We start from the raw sequence: 18,048 nt of genomic DNA, 5'->3' as shown, positions 1-18,048 counted from the left end.
CAGGAAGAAATAAAACGCACTTGAGAATTCAGTTCTCTGGCCCCTTATTTATAGCAAACCCCCTCTACGTGAGGGGATAGCTCGAAATCAAGATTCTTTTCCGATGAGATGCAAACCGATCTGCAGTGAAACATGTAGTCAGGGGACTGTAATTTCCTGCCCTCGACATCATTAAACCTCAGCAAGGCCATCCCATTAGCTTGTTGTCGTGTAATTGTATAAACACAGGTTTGCCGGTTCAAAGCACTTGGAAGTATTTCATTATGCCTTCTTCATAGCTAGGCAATACTGACCACATGCCCAGGCTAAAAATAAATAAATAAATAAAATGAAATAAAAAAACTAGCTCGTCCCAGTTAGTGATGATTTGGAGTTGTAGGAAGGCAGCTGCACAAGCCTTCAGATACTCGCCACCATTCTGCAGCCATCTGCTTGGGTGTGGAAGCTGGGAATGAGGGAAGAGTGTGAATGTTCTCCTTGCTTTCCCGGCTCCCTTGTTCCTCTAGGTTGAATTTAATTCAATTGAACCAATTTGCATTGAAGGAATCCTGGGTGGAAGGTTCAATGGTAGGCCGGGGCAGGAGGAGGAATCAGGCCCACTTCCCGTTCTCAAGGAGTTCAAGTTCCTGTAGACGAGGGAGGCATATAAACAAACTCTAACTCGGGGCACCTGGGTGGCTCAGTGGATTAAGCCTCTGCCTTCAGCTCAGGTCATGATCTCAGGGTCCTGGGATCGAGCCCCGCATTGGGCTCTCTGCTCAGCGGGGAGCCTGCTTCCTCCTCTCTCTCTCTGCCTGCTTCTCTGTCTACTTGTGATCTCTGTCTGTCAAATAAATAAATAAAATCTTTAAAACAAAACAACTCTAACTCAAGGCAGAATGGCCGGAGTGTCATGATGGCTATGGAAACGCTACATAGCAGAACAAAGAGGGAAATTAATTTTGCTTGAGAGATTCTGGAAGGCTACATGGAAAGGGGTAGCATTTAGCAGGGGAAGGGAATTCTATGAAGAGGAACCACTGTGAACAGTAGGAGGAGTCAAAGGCACACGGCCCAGGGAGTGCAAGGGCAGGGCACGGGGCTGAGGCTGAAGAATTCAGCGTGAGCGTGAATATTATCATCTCTGACCACAAGATCAGGTCTATGCCGAGGTCCGATGTGCCTCATCTAGTGCTGGATCTCCAGCGGGCCAAACAGCACTGAGCGTGTCACAAGGGTCCAGAAACAAAGTGGGGGAATTCCTGGGAAAGAGGTCCTGCTCCTGCCGGGTATTTTTGGTGCATATACAGAGATCCATTCAAGTTACTTCTAGCAATGGGTGGCTCATTTTAATAACGTATTTGGACTGCAACAATGGAGACAACTCTAGGGACCCCAGACTGTCTCCAGACCCACTCACAGCAAGTGCGGTCCTTGGAATGCTTTTCGGATTGGTCGGCTCTCCTCTCCTCCAGCCAGTGTCCTCCGTTTCAGCCCAGTCTCAGTGCAGAAGTGGTTCCAGTCTCCGATCTGACCCCCTCTTTCCGTGTCATAGCATCGCCTCTGCTCCTACTGTTGGTTGGCTTGGTCTCCTCCATGTAAAGTGCTAAGAGCGGGACACTTGCTGGCCTGGACGATTTTTGCACACCAGCACGCCAGACACCCCTGCCTACTTCAATCAGCAATGCCGGGCTGGCAGAGGGCCAGCAAGAGCTGCAGGCAAATGTGCCTCCCTTAGAATTAGGGCATGGTTGCGCTGAGAGTCTTAAGGACACAGGCGGAGGAAATAGAATTGAGTTAGGTTTACCCCAATTGTCCAAGGAATGTTAACTGTGTTTAGTAGGCACACTGTTGTTGAAGGCTTTTATCAGCACAGCCTGCTGACTCCATATCCTTTTGAATCCTCAGACTCTATCATGCTGTGGGCCAGCAGTTTAACAACTCTTTGCTGTATAATATATTCCTTTATTTCAGTACTGTCTTCACTTGAAAACCTTATCACTCCATCCTCAATTTGGCTCCATCACTCCCTTTGTTCTCTGAGTCTTTCTCATATATGTCTGTACCCTCAGCAGATTGCCCACCATGAGTGGGCCTTGTCTAATCAGTTGAAGGCCAGAACAGATCAAAAGCCTGACCCTCCCCTGAGTAAGAGAGAATTCTCCCTCCAAATGGCCTTCAGACTGAGACATTGGCATATTTGGTGCTTGCCAGCCTCCGTAATTGTGTTAGCCAATTCTTTATCACGAGTCCCTTTCTAATATATATTATTGTTTCTAATTCTCTGGTGTACCCTGACTACCACACTGCCCTAAAAGAAACCCATTACCCCAGTAGTCGTCATCGCTTATCTCTCCTCTCACAACCTGAGCTAAAATTGAGAGTGGGATGCTCAACGGACTGAGCCATCCGGGTGCCTCTCTGTTATCAGTTATTGATTTGAGAATTTCCTTTTACAGGCCTGTCTATATGCAGATTCCCTTAGCTATGGCCTACAAGTTTTGGTGTGTTGTGTTTTCATTTTCTTCTTTAACCCATTGGTTATCAACCCCTGTGTCATTATATTTTTGTTCATGTCCCAAATTTCCTTTCCTTCCTGACAGATTGACTTTTGCACCATGAAATGTCCCTTTTGTCTCTAGTAGTGTCTTGAAATGTGGGTGAGCTTCAATGTCTATTTTGTCTGGTATTGGCAGAGCCAGCTCTTCCTGGCTGTTTTTTGCCTGGTGTATTTTTTTCCATCCTGTTACTTTCTACTTATTTGTATCTTCACATTAAAATCTGCCTCCTGTGCAGAACATAAATTTTTAATCCACATAGGCAGTCTTTGTCTTTTAATTAAGTTGTTTAATCTCATTAGGGTACCTGGGGGGCTCAGTTTGTGAAGCGGCTGACTCGGGGTCATGGGATGAAGCCCTGCATCAGGCTCTGTGCTCGGCAGGGAGTCTGCTCGAGGATTCTCTGCCTCACCCTCTGCCTCTCCACCCTCCTCACTCAATCCCTTTCTCTCTCTGTAGTAAATAGATCTTAAAAAGAAATAATCTCCTGATATTAATGATATGGTTAGATTCACATCTGTCATATTGATTTTTATCCTCTCTATATCTCACTTTCTTATTCCTCTATTCATCCTTTAGTGCCTACCTTTGCATTAAGTGGGTATTTTCTAGTGTAACATTTTAATTCCATTAACTTCTTTTTTTTTTTTTTTAAAGATTTTATTTATTTATTTGACAGAGAGAAATCACAAGTAGATAGAGAGGCAGGCAGAGAGAGAGAGAGGGAAGCAGGCTCCCTGCTGAGAGCCCGATGCGGGACTCTGAGATCATGACCTGAGCCGAAAGCAGCGGCCCAACCCACTGAGCCACCCAGGCGCCCAATTCCATTAACTTCTTGAATATATTTTTAAGTTACTTTCTTAAGGGGTGTTCTTAATCTTACAACATATGTCTTCACTTACCAGAATCTACTTCAGATTCCTATTAGCTTAGTTCCAAGGAAACAGACACTTTATTCCTACATAACTCCATTTCTCCCATGCGTTTTTGTGCTGTCATTGTTAATTTATGTGCTTGGCAAGTTTAAAGAACTCTGAGTTTCTTGGTTTAAAAGAAAACCAAAAATACACAACGAGGTTCCCAGATGAGGAGTTATTTCCCTGTACTACTCTCTTCAGCAGAAGGGGCAGCAGTAGGACAGAGGATTCGCTGCCCCCCCCCTCCCCGACCCCCACCCCCACCCCACTCAAGGGCTGTGAGGGCCCAGGGCCAGCTTCCCCAGCCTTTGGAAAATTCTGATGGCCACACCTGGGTATAGCTTTCCAGCGGGGAGAAGGTGCGTCCCGGGCCCCCAGAGGCTCCAGCTGCCTTCTCAGGTGGAGGGGCCCAGAGTGGGCTTCTCCGGAGGCCGGGCTCCTGTGGGAGCGGACACTTTCCCTTGCCTCGGAGCCAGTACCTGTAGGTCTGGGGACTACAGACCCCTCCCTGCGGCCCCGGCAATGTGCTCAGTGGTGGCAAGGCCTTCTGTTAAGAACTCTCTGGAAAGCAAGGTCTGCAAAGGGAACTTGCAAATGTGTGCTCAATTCCCAAGTTAGACTGAAGAGTACCGCGAGTTGCTGATAAAAGGTCTGATTGAAGAGAGAGCCCATATTCAAGCACTGAATCTGCGCTCTGGAAAGAGGCAGGGTTTTAAACAGGGACCTGTCAGTGTTCCTCGTGGGGGCTTCATCCCCCAGTAGCACGGCCACCATCCATCTCCCATCGGTTCAAAAGCGACTAAAAAAATATAGAAGTTATTCCTAGAACTGAAACAAAAGAAAACAACAACCACCAAAATAAACCCAAATAACTAAACTCTGCAAATAGAATTGTTTCACCATTTCTTTGTATTTTTATTGAATTTTTTGACTTTTTTTTTTTTTTTTAAATTTCTGCCCAGTCAAGACAATTCAAGGAGAAACCACAATTACAATTTACAAACTGTGGTATGAAAAAGAACACACACACACACACACACCCCATCGGGAATTATACCAAACCCTTTCCTTTTCATTCATTCAAAAGAGCCCAAATGCACAAATGTCAAACATGAGCACTGTCATTTTTTTCTTTCTTTTGGAAGGGGGGAAAAACATTTATCCTGGCAGGACTGTTACAATTCTAGGAAGTGGTTTTGATACCACAGATTGCAGGAATAGAAACTGTAACTAATGTGTAGGGTGTTTGCGAGGCAAGGGACAACTCGATCTGCAAAGTCTCCCCTTGTGCTAGGCCTTGGCTGGCTGTGTCATCCCAGGTACGCAACCACCTGCATCGAGCCTGACCGTTCCAGCAGAGCAGAGCGTTTTCCGTCATCTCCAACCCTCCCCCGACCCTGAAGCAAGGTCTCCGGCTTTTCTGGAGTTGCTTCTGGTCACGTGTGACACCGAGATTTCTCATTATACCGCTTCTCTAAGGTTCAGATGACAGCACAAAACATCACTTGTCCAAAAATAGCAGTTATTAAGAATGTGGGCATTTAAGTTCATAAGAATAACACACATTTTGCAGGGTATGTCACCCAAAGGAACATTTTTTTTTTTCCCATTTAAAATGGTCCCCTGGGGAGTTAGCCCAAAGTCACATCCTTCAGAGTCCTTGCAAAAGACTGGTCAAAGTCAGTTCATTTGACAGTTTCGGAACCCTCTCGTGCCAATTACAAAACTCCTATGCCCAACAACTCGATGGTCCCTAAAGCAATTAAATGTTACCATTTGGCTTACACGCACACACGCGCGCGTACACACACGCGCACAGAGGCGCACGCACGCACACGCACACACAAGAACTGTGACCAAGGGATTAAGCAGGTGAACTTGTGACTGTGTTCTAACAGGACATGAGATCTCAAAATCGAGGTGGCATATTCAAGTATCCAAAAATGCAGAAATAGTCTGAGATCCCATTTGATTTTATGACCGTGAGAAATCACACTCGTTTAACCGAGGTTCTGGCATTAGTCAAGTCGACTCCTGGAGCACCCAATCTACGGACGTCAGCTAGGGAACTTTCCCAGGGCAGCCACTTGCTAGCTGGTTATTCTTTTTAAAAATATGTTGAGACCTCGTATACTGGCATTGCAAGAGTCAATACTTTATAGAAGAAGGAAAAGAAAAACATCAGCTGACTCACTTTTCATGCCTTACACTACAGATTAACAGTTTGTTTTACACCTTTTTCCATCCACACGCAGAGGAGACAGCTGCAAACAGAGTCCTCTCCCTTCGTCAAAGAACGTGTCACTACTGTGGCTGATACGTTTGGCCCCGATTTGGAATGGAAGAGAGAGCAATTTGCTCTGCTCTTCATGTTCTACTCTGTGGAGACTGAACAACAAAGGTTTTACTAGTTCCTGGCAGGTGACCATCCCTGTTGGAGGCAACTCACTGTCTTAAGGTCTGCCAGCCAGACGTGGAGGGCTATCCTGGCGCTATGCTAAGTTTCACAGACTGTTGCAGAGAGACAGAGAAAAGGACTCGTTAGCAAAGCTCTCTGCACAATTCACAACTCACTCCCGATTACCTTGCGCTATTGAAAGATTAAGGTTTCCCATGGACTGTCCCTGTCCCCTGAAGAACGCCAGCACCGGGCCTCCATCAGCACACCAGCCTGTGACAACTCACTGTCGAGAGGAAACCCAGCCCGGAGCAATGACCACTTGGCCCGGCGCTGGCAGATAGGCGGGCAGAGCGACCCCGCAATCCCACCAGGCCCCCCAACAAACTGGCTTACAGGCAGGGGACCCTGATTTAAAACAAGGGGAGGAGACACTGCCTGCCAAGAACCACATTTAAATGTGCCAAGAACCACATTTAAGGTTCTTGCTGATTCCTGGTCACCTCTAGGACCCCCACACTTAATCCGTGGACAGAGAGATATTTTTTTTTTTGTAATCTCAGAAGGATTAAAGAATAAATAATGAACAAAAAGGTCTTATGCTAAAATAAGAAACCAGCCCCATCTTGGCACAGTTCTCATGCAGAATATCGCACCCAGTGTGAACTAACGCTAGAAGCATCAAACTGTATAAATTTAAATGTATTTGCATATTATAAAAATAAAGATAAACATATACATATTTTACACTAGTCACGGAACAGCAATGAACGGTCAGTCGATCCCTCTTTCACATTTAACAGAACTGAAATCTGAGTGCTCAAAATACGGCCACCTAAACGAACTATGGCTTTTATGTGGACAGAAAACAAAATCCCTGAGAAGCCATTCGACTTTTTTTTTTCTTTTCTTCAAGTAGCGCTCTCCTCGGAGGATCACAGTTCTGAGGTTCAGGTTGTAAAACATTTGCTCCATGTTCTCCCCTAGCCTCCCCCCTGCCCTCCCCACTCCCTCTACAGGCCAGGTCTGTGCCCTCCTCTGCAAGCACCCCACGCGTCGACTGGCTGGAGTTCATGGGACACGCGCGCAGGAGCGTGGAGGGTCTGCCAGGTGTGAAAGATGGTCCAGGTGAGTTCGGATGCTGTCTTTTCTTCACGGAAATTCCACAGCCATAGAAGTCACTGGTTTCTGTGCTTTTCACCAACGTTCTTCCTATATGGGTAGATGAGAAGAAGGCAGAGCAATGACAAAAGGTGACAGGAGGAGCGTCTCAATGATAAGAACTGGAAGCAATCATAGGACTTGGGTTTTTTGCAGATTTTAATTTCTACTTCTGGAATTCCTTATAAAAATGTAAAGGTCAGGGGCACCTGGGTGGCTCAGTGGGTTAAGCCTCTGACTTTGGCTCAGGTCATGGTCAGTCTCAAGGTCCTGGGATCGAGCCCCGCATTGGGCTCTCTACTCAGCAGGGAGCCTGCTTCCCCCTCCCCCTCTGCCTGCCTCTCTGCCTACTTGTGATCTCTATCTCTGTCAAATAAATAAATAAAATCTTTTAAAAAATGTAAATGTCAGGCAACTCATGATTCTTCAAAGGAAAACATTTTTCCTAGAAAGCTAGGCAAAGGCTTCCGTTTATAACCCGAAGTTCAGACATAAAGGCGAACTCTACTAATCAGTAATAATCACCTAATCCATTGTCATTTCACAGCTGAACTAGACTTCTAATCAAGAGGCCTAAACTCTAACCCTGGGTCCTTTCGAGAAACATCTACGGATGGATGGACGGGGGGACACACACACACACACACACACACACACACACACATACGCGCGCGCATGTAATAACCCGCTAGGAGTAGGCATCTATCCTGAAAAGGGAGAACTCTTGGTTTAGGATGTCTATCTCACCTAAAAGGCACCCTTAAAGCGTCAGAGGCAAGGCTGTCAAACCAAAAGGCAGAGACAGATGAACAGAAAATGAAGAAATGCCTGCACCGCCACCTAATTAAACCGAGTGGCATTCAATTCAGACCAAATGGTTAGAGGGGAAAATGTCCAAGGCCCCCATCCCTTATATCGGCTTTCCTACAATGACACGCAGACCCTCCATGCTCTCCCTCTCTCAGGGATGCTTGATTTTAAAGAGACTGAGTCTAATATTAGCAACATTACCCAAAGTCTGCACCTTCCGTTTGCGGACTGCTTACTCCATGCTAAGACTCACACCACTCACTGCGGAGCCGTATTTGATGACTCCTCGATCCTGTAACAAGCCCATGAGGTAAACCCCATCCCCTCTGCGTTCACCAAGAAGGAAATTAAGGTTCCAAGAGGGGACGTAACAGTGTGCGGCAGGGCAGCCTTTAACGAGGGTTTCTGGACTCCCGAGAGCGCTGGACAGCTCAAAGCAAGGTGGGGATGTTTGGGGCCCTCCGGAGAGTTTCCTGTTTCTCTGGCACTTGGCCCTGAGGACTTGTGAAGGCCTATCATTATAGTAAACGTCCCAGTAGGAAAAGTTTTGAAAACGGACGCAAATTCAAGTCATAATACAATAAATCTAATTCTAAAGAGGATGGCAGTGTGGAAACTCATGCCTCTGCCAAGCAGTTTGCCTTTGGTCCTCGGAGCGCTGTGTGTGTGTGGGGGGGGGGTGTGTGTGCTGGGCAAACGCTTTCCCGCGGACTCGAATGAGCCTTCAGCAACGCAGACAGCTGTGTCCGGCTGTCTGTTCCCCTGAGCCACACGTAGGACAGAAACACAAGAATGTCTAAGCAAGGGTGCCCAGAGGGAAATAGCCCACTCTTGAGAGGGGGAAAAAAAAAAGGAAGACCAGTTTGAGTGTACTTCCCCACTGATAGCACTTTTCATGCTCGGGCCCTCGAGGAAAGGAAAGAGCCGTCACCTCACCCACCCTGCCCCCCTCACACGGCTTCTCCATCCCAAAAGACCCGCCGCCAACGCTACTTCCCGGAACTTTTCTCAATCCTTCCTGGCAACGTTCTTTGCTCTCGGTGCCCACAGGACTTTGTTGATACGCCCGCTGTGGCAGGGAGCACATTCTGGTTGTAATTAGAGCCTCCTGAGTTTGTCTGGTTATGTCTCTGATTCCCCTTCTCCCCAGAGACGACTGGATTCGTGAGGGCGGGGTCTGGCTGGTTATTTCCGCAGCCTCCGTACCTGGCTCGATGCCTGGAGGGTAAATCCTTAACAAAGTGTTGCTGAATGAATAATGAATAAGATGTGATGAGAAAGTCACGGGTGAGAAACAGCTCAGATACGAGACCATTACTGTCAGGGTGGCACGTAAGACGTGAGGCGAGGTGTCACTGATGCCAGGCAGAAGGGTGAAAGATGGTGTCTCCAAGGAGAGGACACATGACCTTGGCCCTCGGGACGATGGGCCTTCACCAGGTAGGCGAGGAGGGGTGGCAGCCCACCAAGAGCTGAGAGCCAGCCAGGCGTGCCCTATGGTGGACCCTTCCCACGGTAAGGGAGTGTCGCATGTGTCAGCAGGGTCGCTGGGGGCTGTGAGTCGTGCCTGGGGGTTTAAACGGGGGTCTGTAATCACCAGGAGGCCATGTAAGGCTTTTAGACAGAGAAATGGCAGGATCTGACATTGAAAGAGAATATTGGTTTGAAGGAAAGAAAGATGAGAGAGATGGAGGCAAGTTGGGACTCAAACACAGATATCCTGGTAGGGACAGGAGCATCAGGGCCAAAGAGAAAGTCACCTGGCCTCGTGTCAAGGCACACTGAAGACAAGGGAGGACAGGCCTCGGCAGACGGCCGCATGGGGGGAAGTGGGAGAGGGAGGCGTTGCAGCCGACGGACTCTTAGTACAGCAGACGGGGGCAAAGCAGCGCCACTCGCGAGGCGGGAAGGACAGGCTGATGGAGAACACGGAGGGCGTAGGCCGTAATTCACACCTACAAAGCGTATGGGGCCTCCCAGGGAGCTGCAGGGGCCCGCCGGAAAGAGAGGTCCGCCCGGAGGCTCAGCCCCACACACCTCCCAGGTGATCGAACCAGCTTTCCCTGGAAAACAGCACAATTCTTCAAGGCAGTGAGACGCTTAGGCTGAAACTGCAGCTCTCCCGTGTCATATCAACAGGTCTCTTGTTTTCTGTTTTCAGATGCTTTGACATCTGGGCCCTGGCTGACCCTGGAGGGACTGAGATAGCGAACAACTCCAGGCCAACCCCGCAGAGCCCACACCCTGGGACCACTTCCTTTATCAGGCTGCAGCAGCACAGGCCCCTGTCTATCTGCCTTCCTCACTCTGGGGCCACGTACCAGACACCTAGCGACTACTGCCGTGCCCCACAGCCCATTGAAACGACTCTGCCTGGCCACACCCGGCCAGCACCTTCCCACAGAAAACGCAATACAGGCTCCTGCCCAGTTCCTCCCGCTCTGCCTCAGGCCCGACCCTGGCGCTTCCCCAGGGCACTGTCCATCACAAGCTATCTTGTCCATGGCACTCTGTTATGACACTACGTTTTCCAACAACCGTGTAAGAACTTGGTGTGAAAACAGCACCGACCTCGGAGCCACGACATGGGTTTTAGGCCCAGCTGCGCCGTTCGGTACCCGTGGCTGTCAGAATGTGGCTCGGTCTGGCGCCCAGAGCTTCCCCACCCGATAGAACGTAAAGGGCTGTTGGGAGCATTATGGGTTAGGGGGCTTTGCTCTGAGGGTCCATCGGGCACCGCAGGCATTGATGATGATGATATGAAAGAAATGATACCACTCCCCTCCTCTTTCTCCCATGAAGACGGGGTTAGGACACCGCAGGGGCCCTTAGACACAGACCCTCAAGGGGTGAAGGGGAAGCCAACCTTCTTCCCTACCTCTGCAGCACACAGCTTACCTTCCCGGGCAAGGACTAAGTGCTGCTAGGTAAGTCAGTGAGCACACTTCATTCTAGGATCTAGATCTGCATTTCGAAATTCTGTCTTTTAAGAGTACCTTGATATGCTACCCACAGGGCACACCACCAACATCCCTGGCAGGAAAAGCCGCAGCCGAGTTTACGGAGCGCTGTGCACTCTGTTGGCCGTGCCAACCGCTCCCCTCGCAATGGTCTCTCTCGATGCTCCCAACAGCCCCCCAAGACAACGCTTCTGGACCCTGCAGCTGACAGGGTCTACAGTCACGGCACCAAGAAATCGCGGAGATTCAAACTCGGGCAGCGTTAAGTCCAGAGCCCAAACAGCCTTGAGAAATGAAAAGTGAACACTCCTTTGAAAAAGCTATTTGCAAAAAAAAAATAAAAATAAAAATAAAAAGCTATTTGCAGTGTGATCTGCTTGAGATTTTCCTGATGTTACATCCATGCATCATGACTTTTTTTAAATGACTTCTTTTTTCCAGCAAGGAACGAAGATGACTCATGCATGCAATAGCATCGTTTCAGGCAAAAGAATCAAGAAGTTTCTTTATTCGTAATTCCCAGAGGCTTCTTGATTCTGGATAAGCAAAGGGTTGGTCATCTTGAAACGCACCGCTGTACGACATCTCTTCATCCCAAACCCTACCCACCCCTGTTTTCCCCCTAAGTTCTTGAGTCCTCCGGAAGCCCTTATTTAAGAAACCCTCTCTGCTTCCCAGAGACTTACCCTTAAAAACTGGCGCTCTTAAAGTCACAGATTGGATACAGTAAAAATGATGACAAAGGGGAGAGAAGCACTATCTTTTCCACTTAATTTTCCAAGAAAGTATGGAGATACCTAAGCAGAGAGGGAACAAATTCTAGTATCAGTGTGGCTGGCGGGGCACTAAATCACCCGAGAGACACTATTTCTCCTGGCCTGTGAGCACAGCGAGGCAAAGAGCTGTCTTACTCCTTACAGAAAACACAGCACATCCGCGTGATACGCTCCCCAGGCCACCTCCACATTTAGCTCCCTTCCTTTCGAAATACCATCCCCACCTGTTGTGTTTTACTGCTCTGTGGTCAGTGAAAGATTCTCCATCGTTATAAAGCCAAAGTCATGTTGCTCTACTGATTTGAAAAAAAAAAAAAAAAGAAAAGAAAGAAAATGATCAAGTCCCTACTAACTAATCTGAGGGCAGTCTAACATTTTTGCCTGTTTATCGGATGAAATAAAGGCCACAGAGTCTTCCTCCTATTTTTTATAAAAGGCTGTTTCCATTGGTCTTAAATATCCTTATGTCATAACAAGGAGAATGCCAAAATTCCTATGCGAGGTCATCACTATATCTTTGGGACTACTTATAAACAGTAAGAAGCTGGAATTTACTGGGGTCTTGCTTGAATGGGAACGCTACAGTATGTACGCAATGACCCAAGTTTCAAAAGTGGCCCTGAAAGGCAGGGTCTTGGCCCTGCCTTTCATCCTCGGTCATACTTTCTGGAAAAGGAGAAAGCTTATTAGCTCAACAATCTTCAAGCCAGCCAGTGTTTTCCAATCCGGCCACACACGAACTGCCCCGATCCCGACTGACTTCCATGGTTGTGTCCACCACCCCACACAGATGTGGGATTCCACCAGAGAAATGGCAGCTGGCAGGAGATAAAAATGATCTGGTCCCATTTCTTGTATGTTCAAGGGTAAGTCCATTAAGAAACCACATGGAAGGGATGCCTGGGTGGCTCAGTTGTTAAGCGTCTGCCTTCGGCTCAGGTCCTGATTGGGATCGAGCCCCGCATTGGGCTCTCTGCTCAGTGGGAAGCCTGCTTCTCCCTCTCCCACACCCCCTGCTTGTGTTCCCTCTCTCTCTGTGTCTCCCTCTGGAAAATAAATAAATAAAATCTAAAAAAAAGAAGGAAGGAAGGAAGAAAGAAAGAAACCAACCAACCAACCAACCACATGGAAGAATGTAGATTGCATTTTAGGATGCCTTAAGGTAACACGTTTTTATACACTGACCTACTGAATTCTGTCTCTTAAATGAAACTCAGGAGATACTGGGTCATCTGGCCATTTACTGGAGTCTATACTTTACTTGCTAGCGGTGGGTTGGTCTAAACCTCTCTGGAAATGAAAGAGAGGAACATTCTATAGGCACCTAAAAATAAAAAACGAACAGTGAGCTGCCATTCGCCTAAAGAAGTTCATGCACCCCTTCTGAACTGGAATTTTAATGCGTCTCAACGTGTAGGGCAGGCGGGATAAAGGTACGAATTTCCAAATAAAATTTTTAAACATAAACTTAAATGAACTGACTTTCTCCTTACTTTCCCCACCGAAAGGATATTTTCGCCTCTTGTGAGACGTGTAACGTCCAAGACTCAGTATCCCTTTCGTGTCTCAGCATCGATTAGGCTGACCATTCAGAATTCCTGGAGGACGAGTGTGTGAGGTGTTGGAGGGGCTGACAAATGAGATGGCGAAAAACTGTTCACAACGTACCGTGTATCAAATCACCGCGATGAACGTTTCAAATATCTTACAATTTCACTGACAATTAGACTTCACTAACGCTGAAAAAACCCAAAAGATCAGTGGCTGCCAGCGATTACGGAGGGAGGGAGAGGCATCCTCTGACTTTCAGGGCACTGGAAATAACAGTTTGGGCACGATAATGGAGGCTCCGTAAACCCCCGGGACGGAGAGCACCGAGTGTGGAGCCGGATGTAAACTGTGGTCTCTGGGCGATGACGATGTGTCCGTGCAGGGTCGTTCACTGTCACAAGTGTGCCCCTCTGTCTGCTGGGGGACATCTAAGCGGGGGAAGCCGCGGTGTGTGGAGGTAGGGGGACATTGGATCTCTCTGTACCATCTGCTCAGTTTAATTGTGAACCTAAAACTGCTCTACAAAATAAAGTTTGTGTTTTGAAAAAAAAAAAATGTCATCTATACTACAAAAAAAGAAAAAGAAAAAACGATCTGAAGAAGGCGAACGTCCCCCACTTCACCGCTGATGTCCAACAAATGGGGGGCTGGAAGCAGGGTGGGCGAAAGACTGAACTAGGCCAAGAAGAACACTTTCTAAGAATTGCTTTGAAGCTCATAAATCTGCTTCATACCAACACACCAGGCGGCAAAGCCATTCCTGAAAGTGACACGAGACATTTCTTGACTGCGCGGAACTAGGTGTTGCGGGAGACGGTAGTGGCTGCCAACGGGCACACGTTTCCTTCAGGAGTGATAATAACGTCCTACCTCTAGACCGTGGTGGTGGCTGTGTACCACAAAATAATGTGTCAAAAGCCACCACATTATTTAAAAAAACACACCAGACAGAATCCATATAACCTTAAGGAGGACAGAATTTTTCAGCCAATGTGCTACGAGGTGATCTTTCCCCTCATCTCAAGGGCAAATATCCTTGAAAATCAGCCCCGAAGAGCCAAAGTCTGAAGGTGACTCACATTTCTATCAGTAATCGGTGAAGAGCACAAGAAGCCACTGAGTTCCTCGGTTATCCCCCGGGAGGATGAGGGAGAAGAGAGGCATCTCATTCACGGACCTTTTCCCAATGGAAAGCTGGCTCGCCAATCACCAAGGCAAAAGGGAAAAGGACATTAAAAAACCCACTAACCTACTCTTTTATTCTCTGTCTCTTCCCACAGGTAAATAACACACAGAAAAATCTCAAAATGAGAAATAGAAAAGCTTGGAATTTTTAAGAAAGAGCCCATCAAAGAACAGTGGTCGATGATTTTTCTAGCACACGGTAGCCCCATTATTTTATTCATGGTCAGAGGCAGGCTCCAAGTTCGATGGCAAGTCTCTGTTCTGACTGGTAAAGGAGAGGAGTAAGTTGGTTAAAGAGCTTGGACTGTCTTCTCAGAAACCACCATGAGATGGAGATCAAGGGTGCTGGAGGAGAGGGAGATGATTCTGATGGGATTCTGGAAGACTTTTCGAGCTGAGGCCTGCTGTGCTGGCGGAATTACTAAGAATGCTCCTGTCACCCTCAACCCTTTCCTGATTTGAGCAGTAAAACACTGACCCATGTAGCACGGATCAGCGTTGCCTTGGTGCTGACAACTGGTTACGGACCAGAGAGAGCATCTGTAGCCAAGGATAAAGACCACTGGCGAGGGAGCACCCCCTTTGAGTCAGGGAGGGGACCCCAGCGACCAGAAAGCGCAGCATGCACATATTTGTGATCAGCAGGGGGATCTACCATTTTTCAGACCCGCGCCTGGCCCTTCCTCCTGGAAGTTCTTATCCATAGGCCTGATTCAGAAAGACAGCTCTCCACCATCCACCTGCGTTTTCTGGGATGACGGAGAAGTAAAAGATCTCTCTGCCACGACTTGCTCAAGTTAACCTGGCTGGAGTTCCAAAGGCAGTGCAGCAACAGCCCAGCCTCCCAAGTTCTCCTGCCTGCTGGTAGCCCCAAGTCTAACTGTCAGGGGTCAGACCCAAGCGGTGACCCCACGATAACTGTCTCCTGTGGCAGCTTTCCTCCTCAGTACCCCCAATCTCCTACTTTCCATGCCCTGTCATCTGTGTGTACATCAGACCTCTGCTGGGCAGGGCCAGGCTTGCCTGTATGTTGGTTTCCATGGATATTCCTTTGTGTAGAACTGAGACTCCATGTCAACCCTGCCGTCCACTGTATGAGACTTAAAAAAAATCCATTTTGAAATAAACTACTCCCATAGCTAGGTCAAAAGTAGCTTGATCCCTATAGGTATTCTCTGCAGCCTCCAGACATTGGAGGCTACATGGCTCTGATGACCCAAGACCTTCAAGCTGCTTAATCATGTAGGTACAACAAAGTGTGCAAGACGGACGGGCCGAGAGCGCTTTCTCCCGGCCAGCCTATGGCCGGCCTAAATGTCTTCCTGCGGCAGAACAGCGAGCAGCCCTGGGGAGAACGTCGATCAGCAGGCTCGGTGCCGCGGCGGTTTTTGTGCAAATGGATGTGTTAACTTCTCTCTCTCTCTCTCTCTCTCTCTCTCTCGCCTCTTTAATTGCCATGCGGCTATGGCAAAACAAGACTTGGCTGAGCTCAGGAAGATCTCCGCCAGCGCAAAGCATAGTGCAAACTACTGCCCTCCAGGTCAGAGCCGCGATGCCCTTACCCTTTCCCCACGTGTGTCTGACAGAAAGGGGCAATCCCATTGCTATCATTTGATGGGTTCGGGGCAGGGGATGCTCTGGTTCGTATGAAGCTACTGTGTAATCCTAAGAAGTGCCTCGCGATGGCACAGTGTCTCGGGAACCCGTTAGTGACAAAGGAGACCGTAAGCAGCAGGTTTGCTGAAGCAGCGTTCTGCACACCCAGCCTTAGCTAAGCGGCCCCCTTGGGCACTGAGTGATGTTTTCCAGCAAAGACGAATTATGGGTGTTCGAATGAGTCACCCCATTTAGAGAAAGGGGTGCCTCTTCCACAGCTACGATGGAATGAGCGCCCGCTGACCCTTCGCTCTGCAGATGACACATGTTGGTGTCATCTGGAAAAGGGACACTTCGGGGCAGAAGCACGAGCCCACTCCACCCAGGGCTCTCTGGAACGCAGCTTCACAGCAAGTTTCTCAAGATGAGGAGGATGGGTCACTGTTTTCAAACGCAAACTTTGGAAGCACCCTATAAAAAGCTTATATATATGCAGAAAAAAAAAATTCTATGTGTCAATTAGAAAGAAAAAAGGAAAGTCTGCTGTCTGACTACTCTGCGGGACAAATCGCGTCGCTGCCGGCCTCCAGATAATGAGATCTGCTCCAAGAAGCCTGTGGCTGCCACTTTCTAAGATCTGCGGTGAAAAGGTATTTCACCTCAGTTTAGCAGTACCCTGTTTGCTTCCTAATACTACAAAAAGAGACAAATAAAAGCTGAACCCAGGATGAGTCTGATGTATAATTACCAAGCTAACCCTGTGTCCGAGTTAGCTCATACGTGTACGTTCTCCGTGTTTAAGTCTGTCTGGGGAAAGGTGGAAGCTTCCTTCTGCACAACCCCTGATTATTAAGGACTGAGAATCAGAGACCCACAGAGAAAAATAATTTACGACAGATTTTCTGTAGGCTTTTCTTATTTAATGAGCCCGCACTGTTCTCACTATCCATTAAAAAAAAAAAAAACCCAATAACCTCTTTTTGGATTCATATACCTGCAAATATACTAAAAGTCAATTAACTGCATGCTTTAAATGAGTGAACTGTCTTGTATGTGAATGACAGACAGATAGCTCAATAAAGCTGCGAAACACTCTTTTATCAAGCAAAGCAAAAAAACAAAAACAAAAACAAAAACCCACAAACAAGAAAAAAAACCCCCTCCGGGGTGCCTAGGTGGCTCAATGGGTTAAAGCCTCTGCTTTCGGCTCAGGTCATGATCCCAGGGTCCTGGAATCTAGCCCCGCATCGGGCTCTCTGCTCTGCAGAGCCTGCTTCTCTCTCTCTCTCTCTGCCTGCCTCTCTGCCTACTTGTGTTCTCTGTCAAATAAATAAATAAAATCTTTAAAAAACAAAAACAAACAAACAAAAAACCCTCCTAGTTTGCTAGGAATAAGCAAGCCATAGTGTCTCTATCACCTAGAGATCTAGGTCTGCAGGGGGGAGTGGTCAGGGTTTGCCAACACATACTTGAACTTTGGCTTTCTGTTGTCACAACCACTGAGGCAGGATGGGGAGTGAGGGACGGGGGTACCACATCTGGAACTCACTTAGAACAGGGGCTGATCACAGTCGGTGTAGGTGGGTAAACCAAGGCAACATTCACTCGCTCGCTGCCGTTCTTAGGGCAAATGATCTCTGCCACTCCTTCCGGTCTGGGCTGACTCAGCAGCTCCCCTGCAGGAAGAGAGAGAAAATGCATCCGTGAGATGTACCTTAGGAATGGGACCATTTCACCGTTACAGCGCTGGGGGGTGGGGAAGCAGGTACAGAGGAAGCGAAGGGTCCGAGAACAAATATGCCCCTGGGGATCACAAAACTGGCCCCGCTCCCACTCCGCTGCTGCCTAAATTCTCATCTGCGTCACCATGGAGAATGGTCTTGTGGTTGTGGCAAAAGGGCCATCGTTCCAAACAAAGACAGCCTCTCCCACCATTTCCCTCACCTTCTTTTTCACAGACTGGCGCCGGAGATCTTTATCTAGATGTCACAGCCAAGAACGGAGCCAGGATCCCTAGAGCCCCGGCAAGCAAGGTCTGCCAAGGAGCTTCCTGTAATTAGCATTCGGGACAGATGGGACTGGGGCAGACCGCAGCAGCCTTTTGACAAAGACCTGCAGAAATGGTCTCGAAATGCAGCCCACTGGAAATGCTATAAA

General features: G+C 48.0%; 1 protein-coding gene across 2 annotated transcripts in view; it reads right to left on the bottom strand.

Moving 5' to 3' along the window:
• Positions 1–4,345: 4,345 nt before the first annotated feature.
• The window catches only part of MFHAS1 (multifunctional ROCO family signaling regulator 1), a 99,046-nt gene continuing 85,343 nt past the window's right edge, over positions 4,346–18,048 (bottom strand). Inside the window, exons 2-4 of one of the 2 annotated variants that reach the window (XR_199821.2) lie at positions 17,441–17,567; positions 11,470–11,580; positions 4,346–7,064 (exon numbers count right to left, since the gene is read on the bottom strand). Coding sequence is in view for 1 of the 2 variants with exons in the window: in XM_004757815.2 (XP_004757872.1) it covers positions 7,031–7,064; positions 17,441–17,567 (161 nt within the window). In the remaining variant the exon portion in view is untranslated. The remainder of the gene's footprint in view (positions 7,065–11,469; positions 11,581–17,440; positions 17,568–18,048) is intronic. The other variant, XM_004757815.2, reaches the window with a different exon arrangement.

Source organism: Mustela putorius, unplaced genomic scaffold, assembly GCF_011764305.1.
Source record: "Mustela putorius furo isolate JIRA1106 unplaced genomic scaffold, ASM1176430v1.1 tig00003932_pilon_pilon_pilon:0A:0A, whole genome shotgun sequence".
NCBI lineage: Eukaryota > Metazoa > Chordata > Mammalia > Carnivora > Mustelidae > Mustela > Mustela putorius.
Note: the sequence above shows the minus strand (reverse complement) of the source record. Positions and strands in the feature narration are given on the sequence as shown.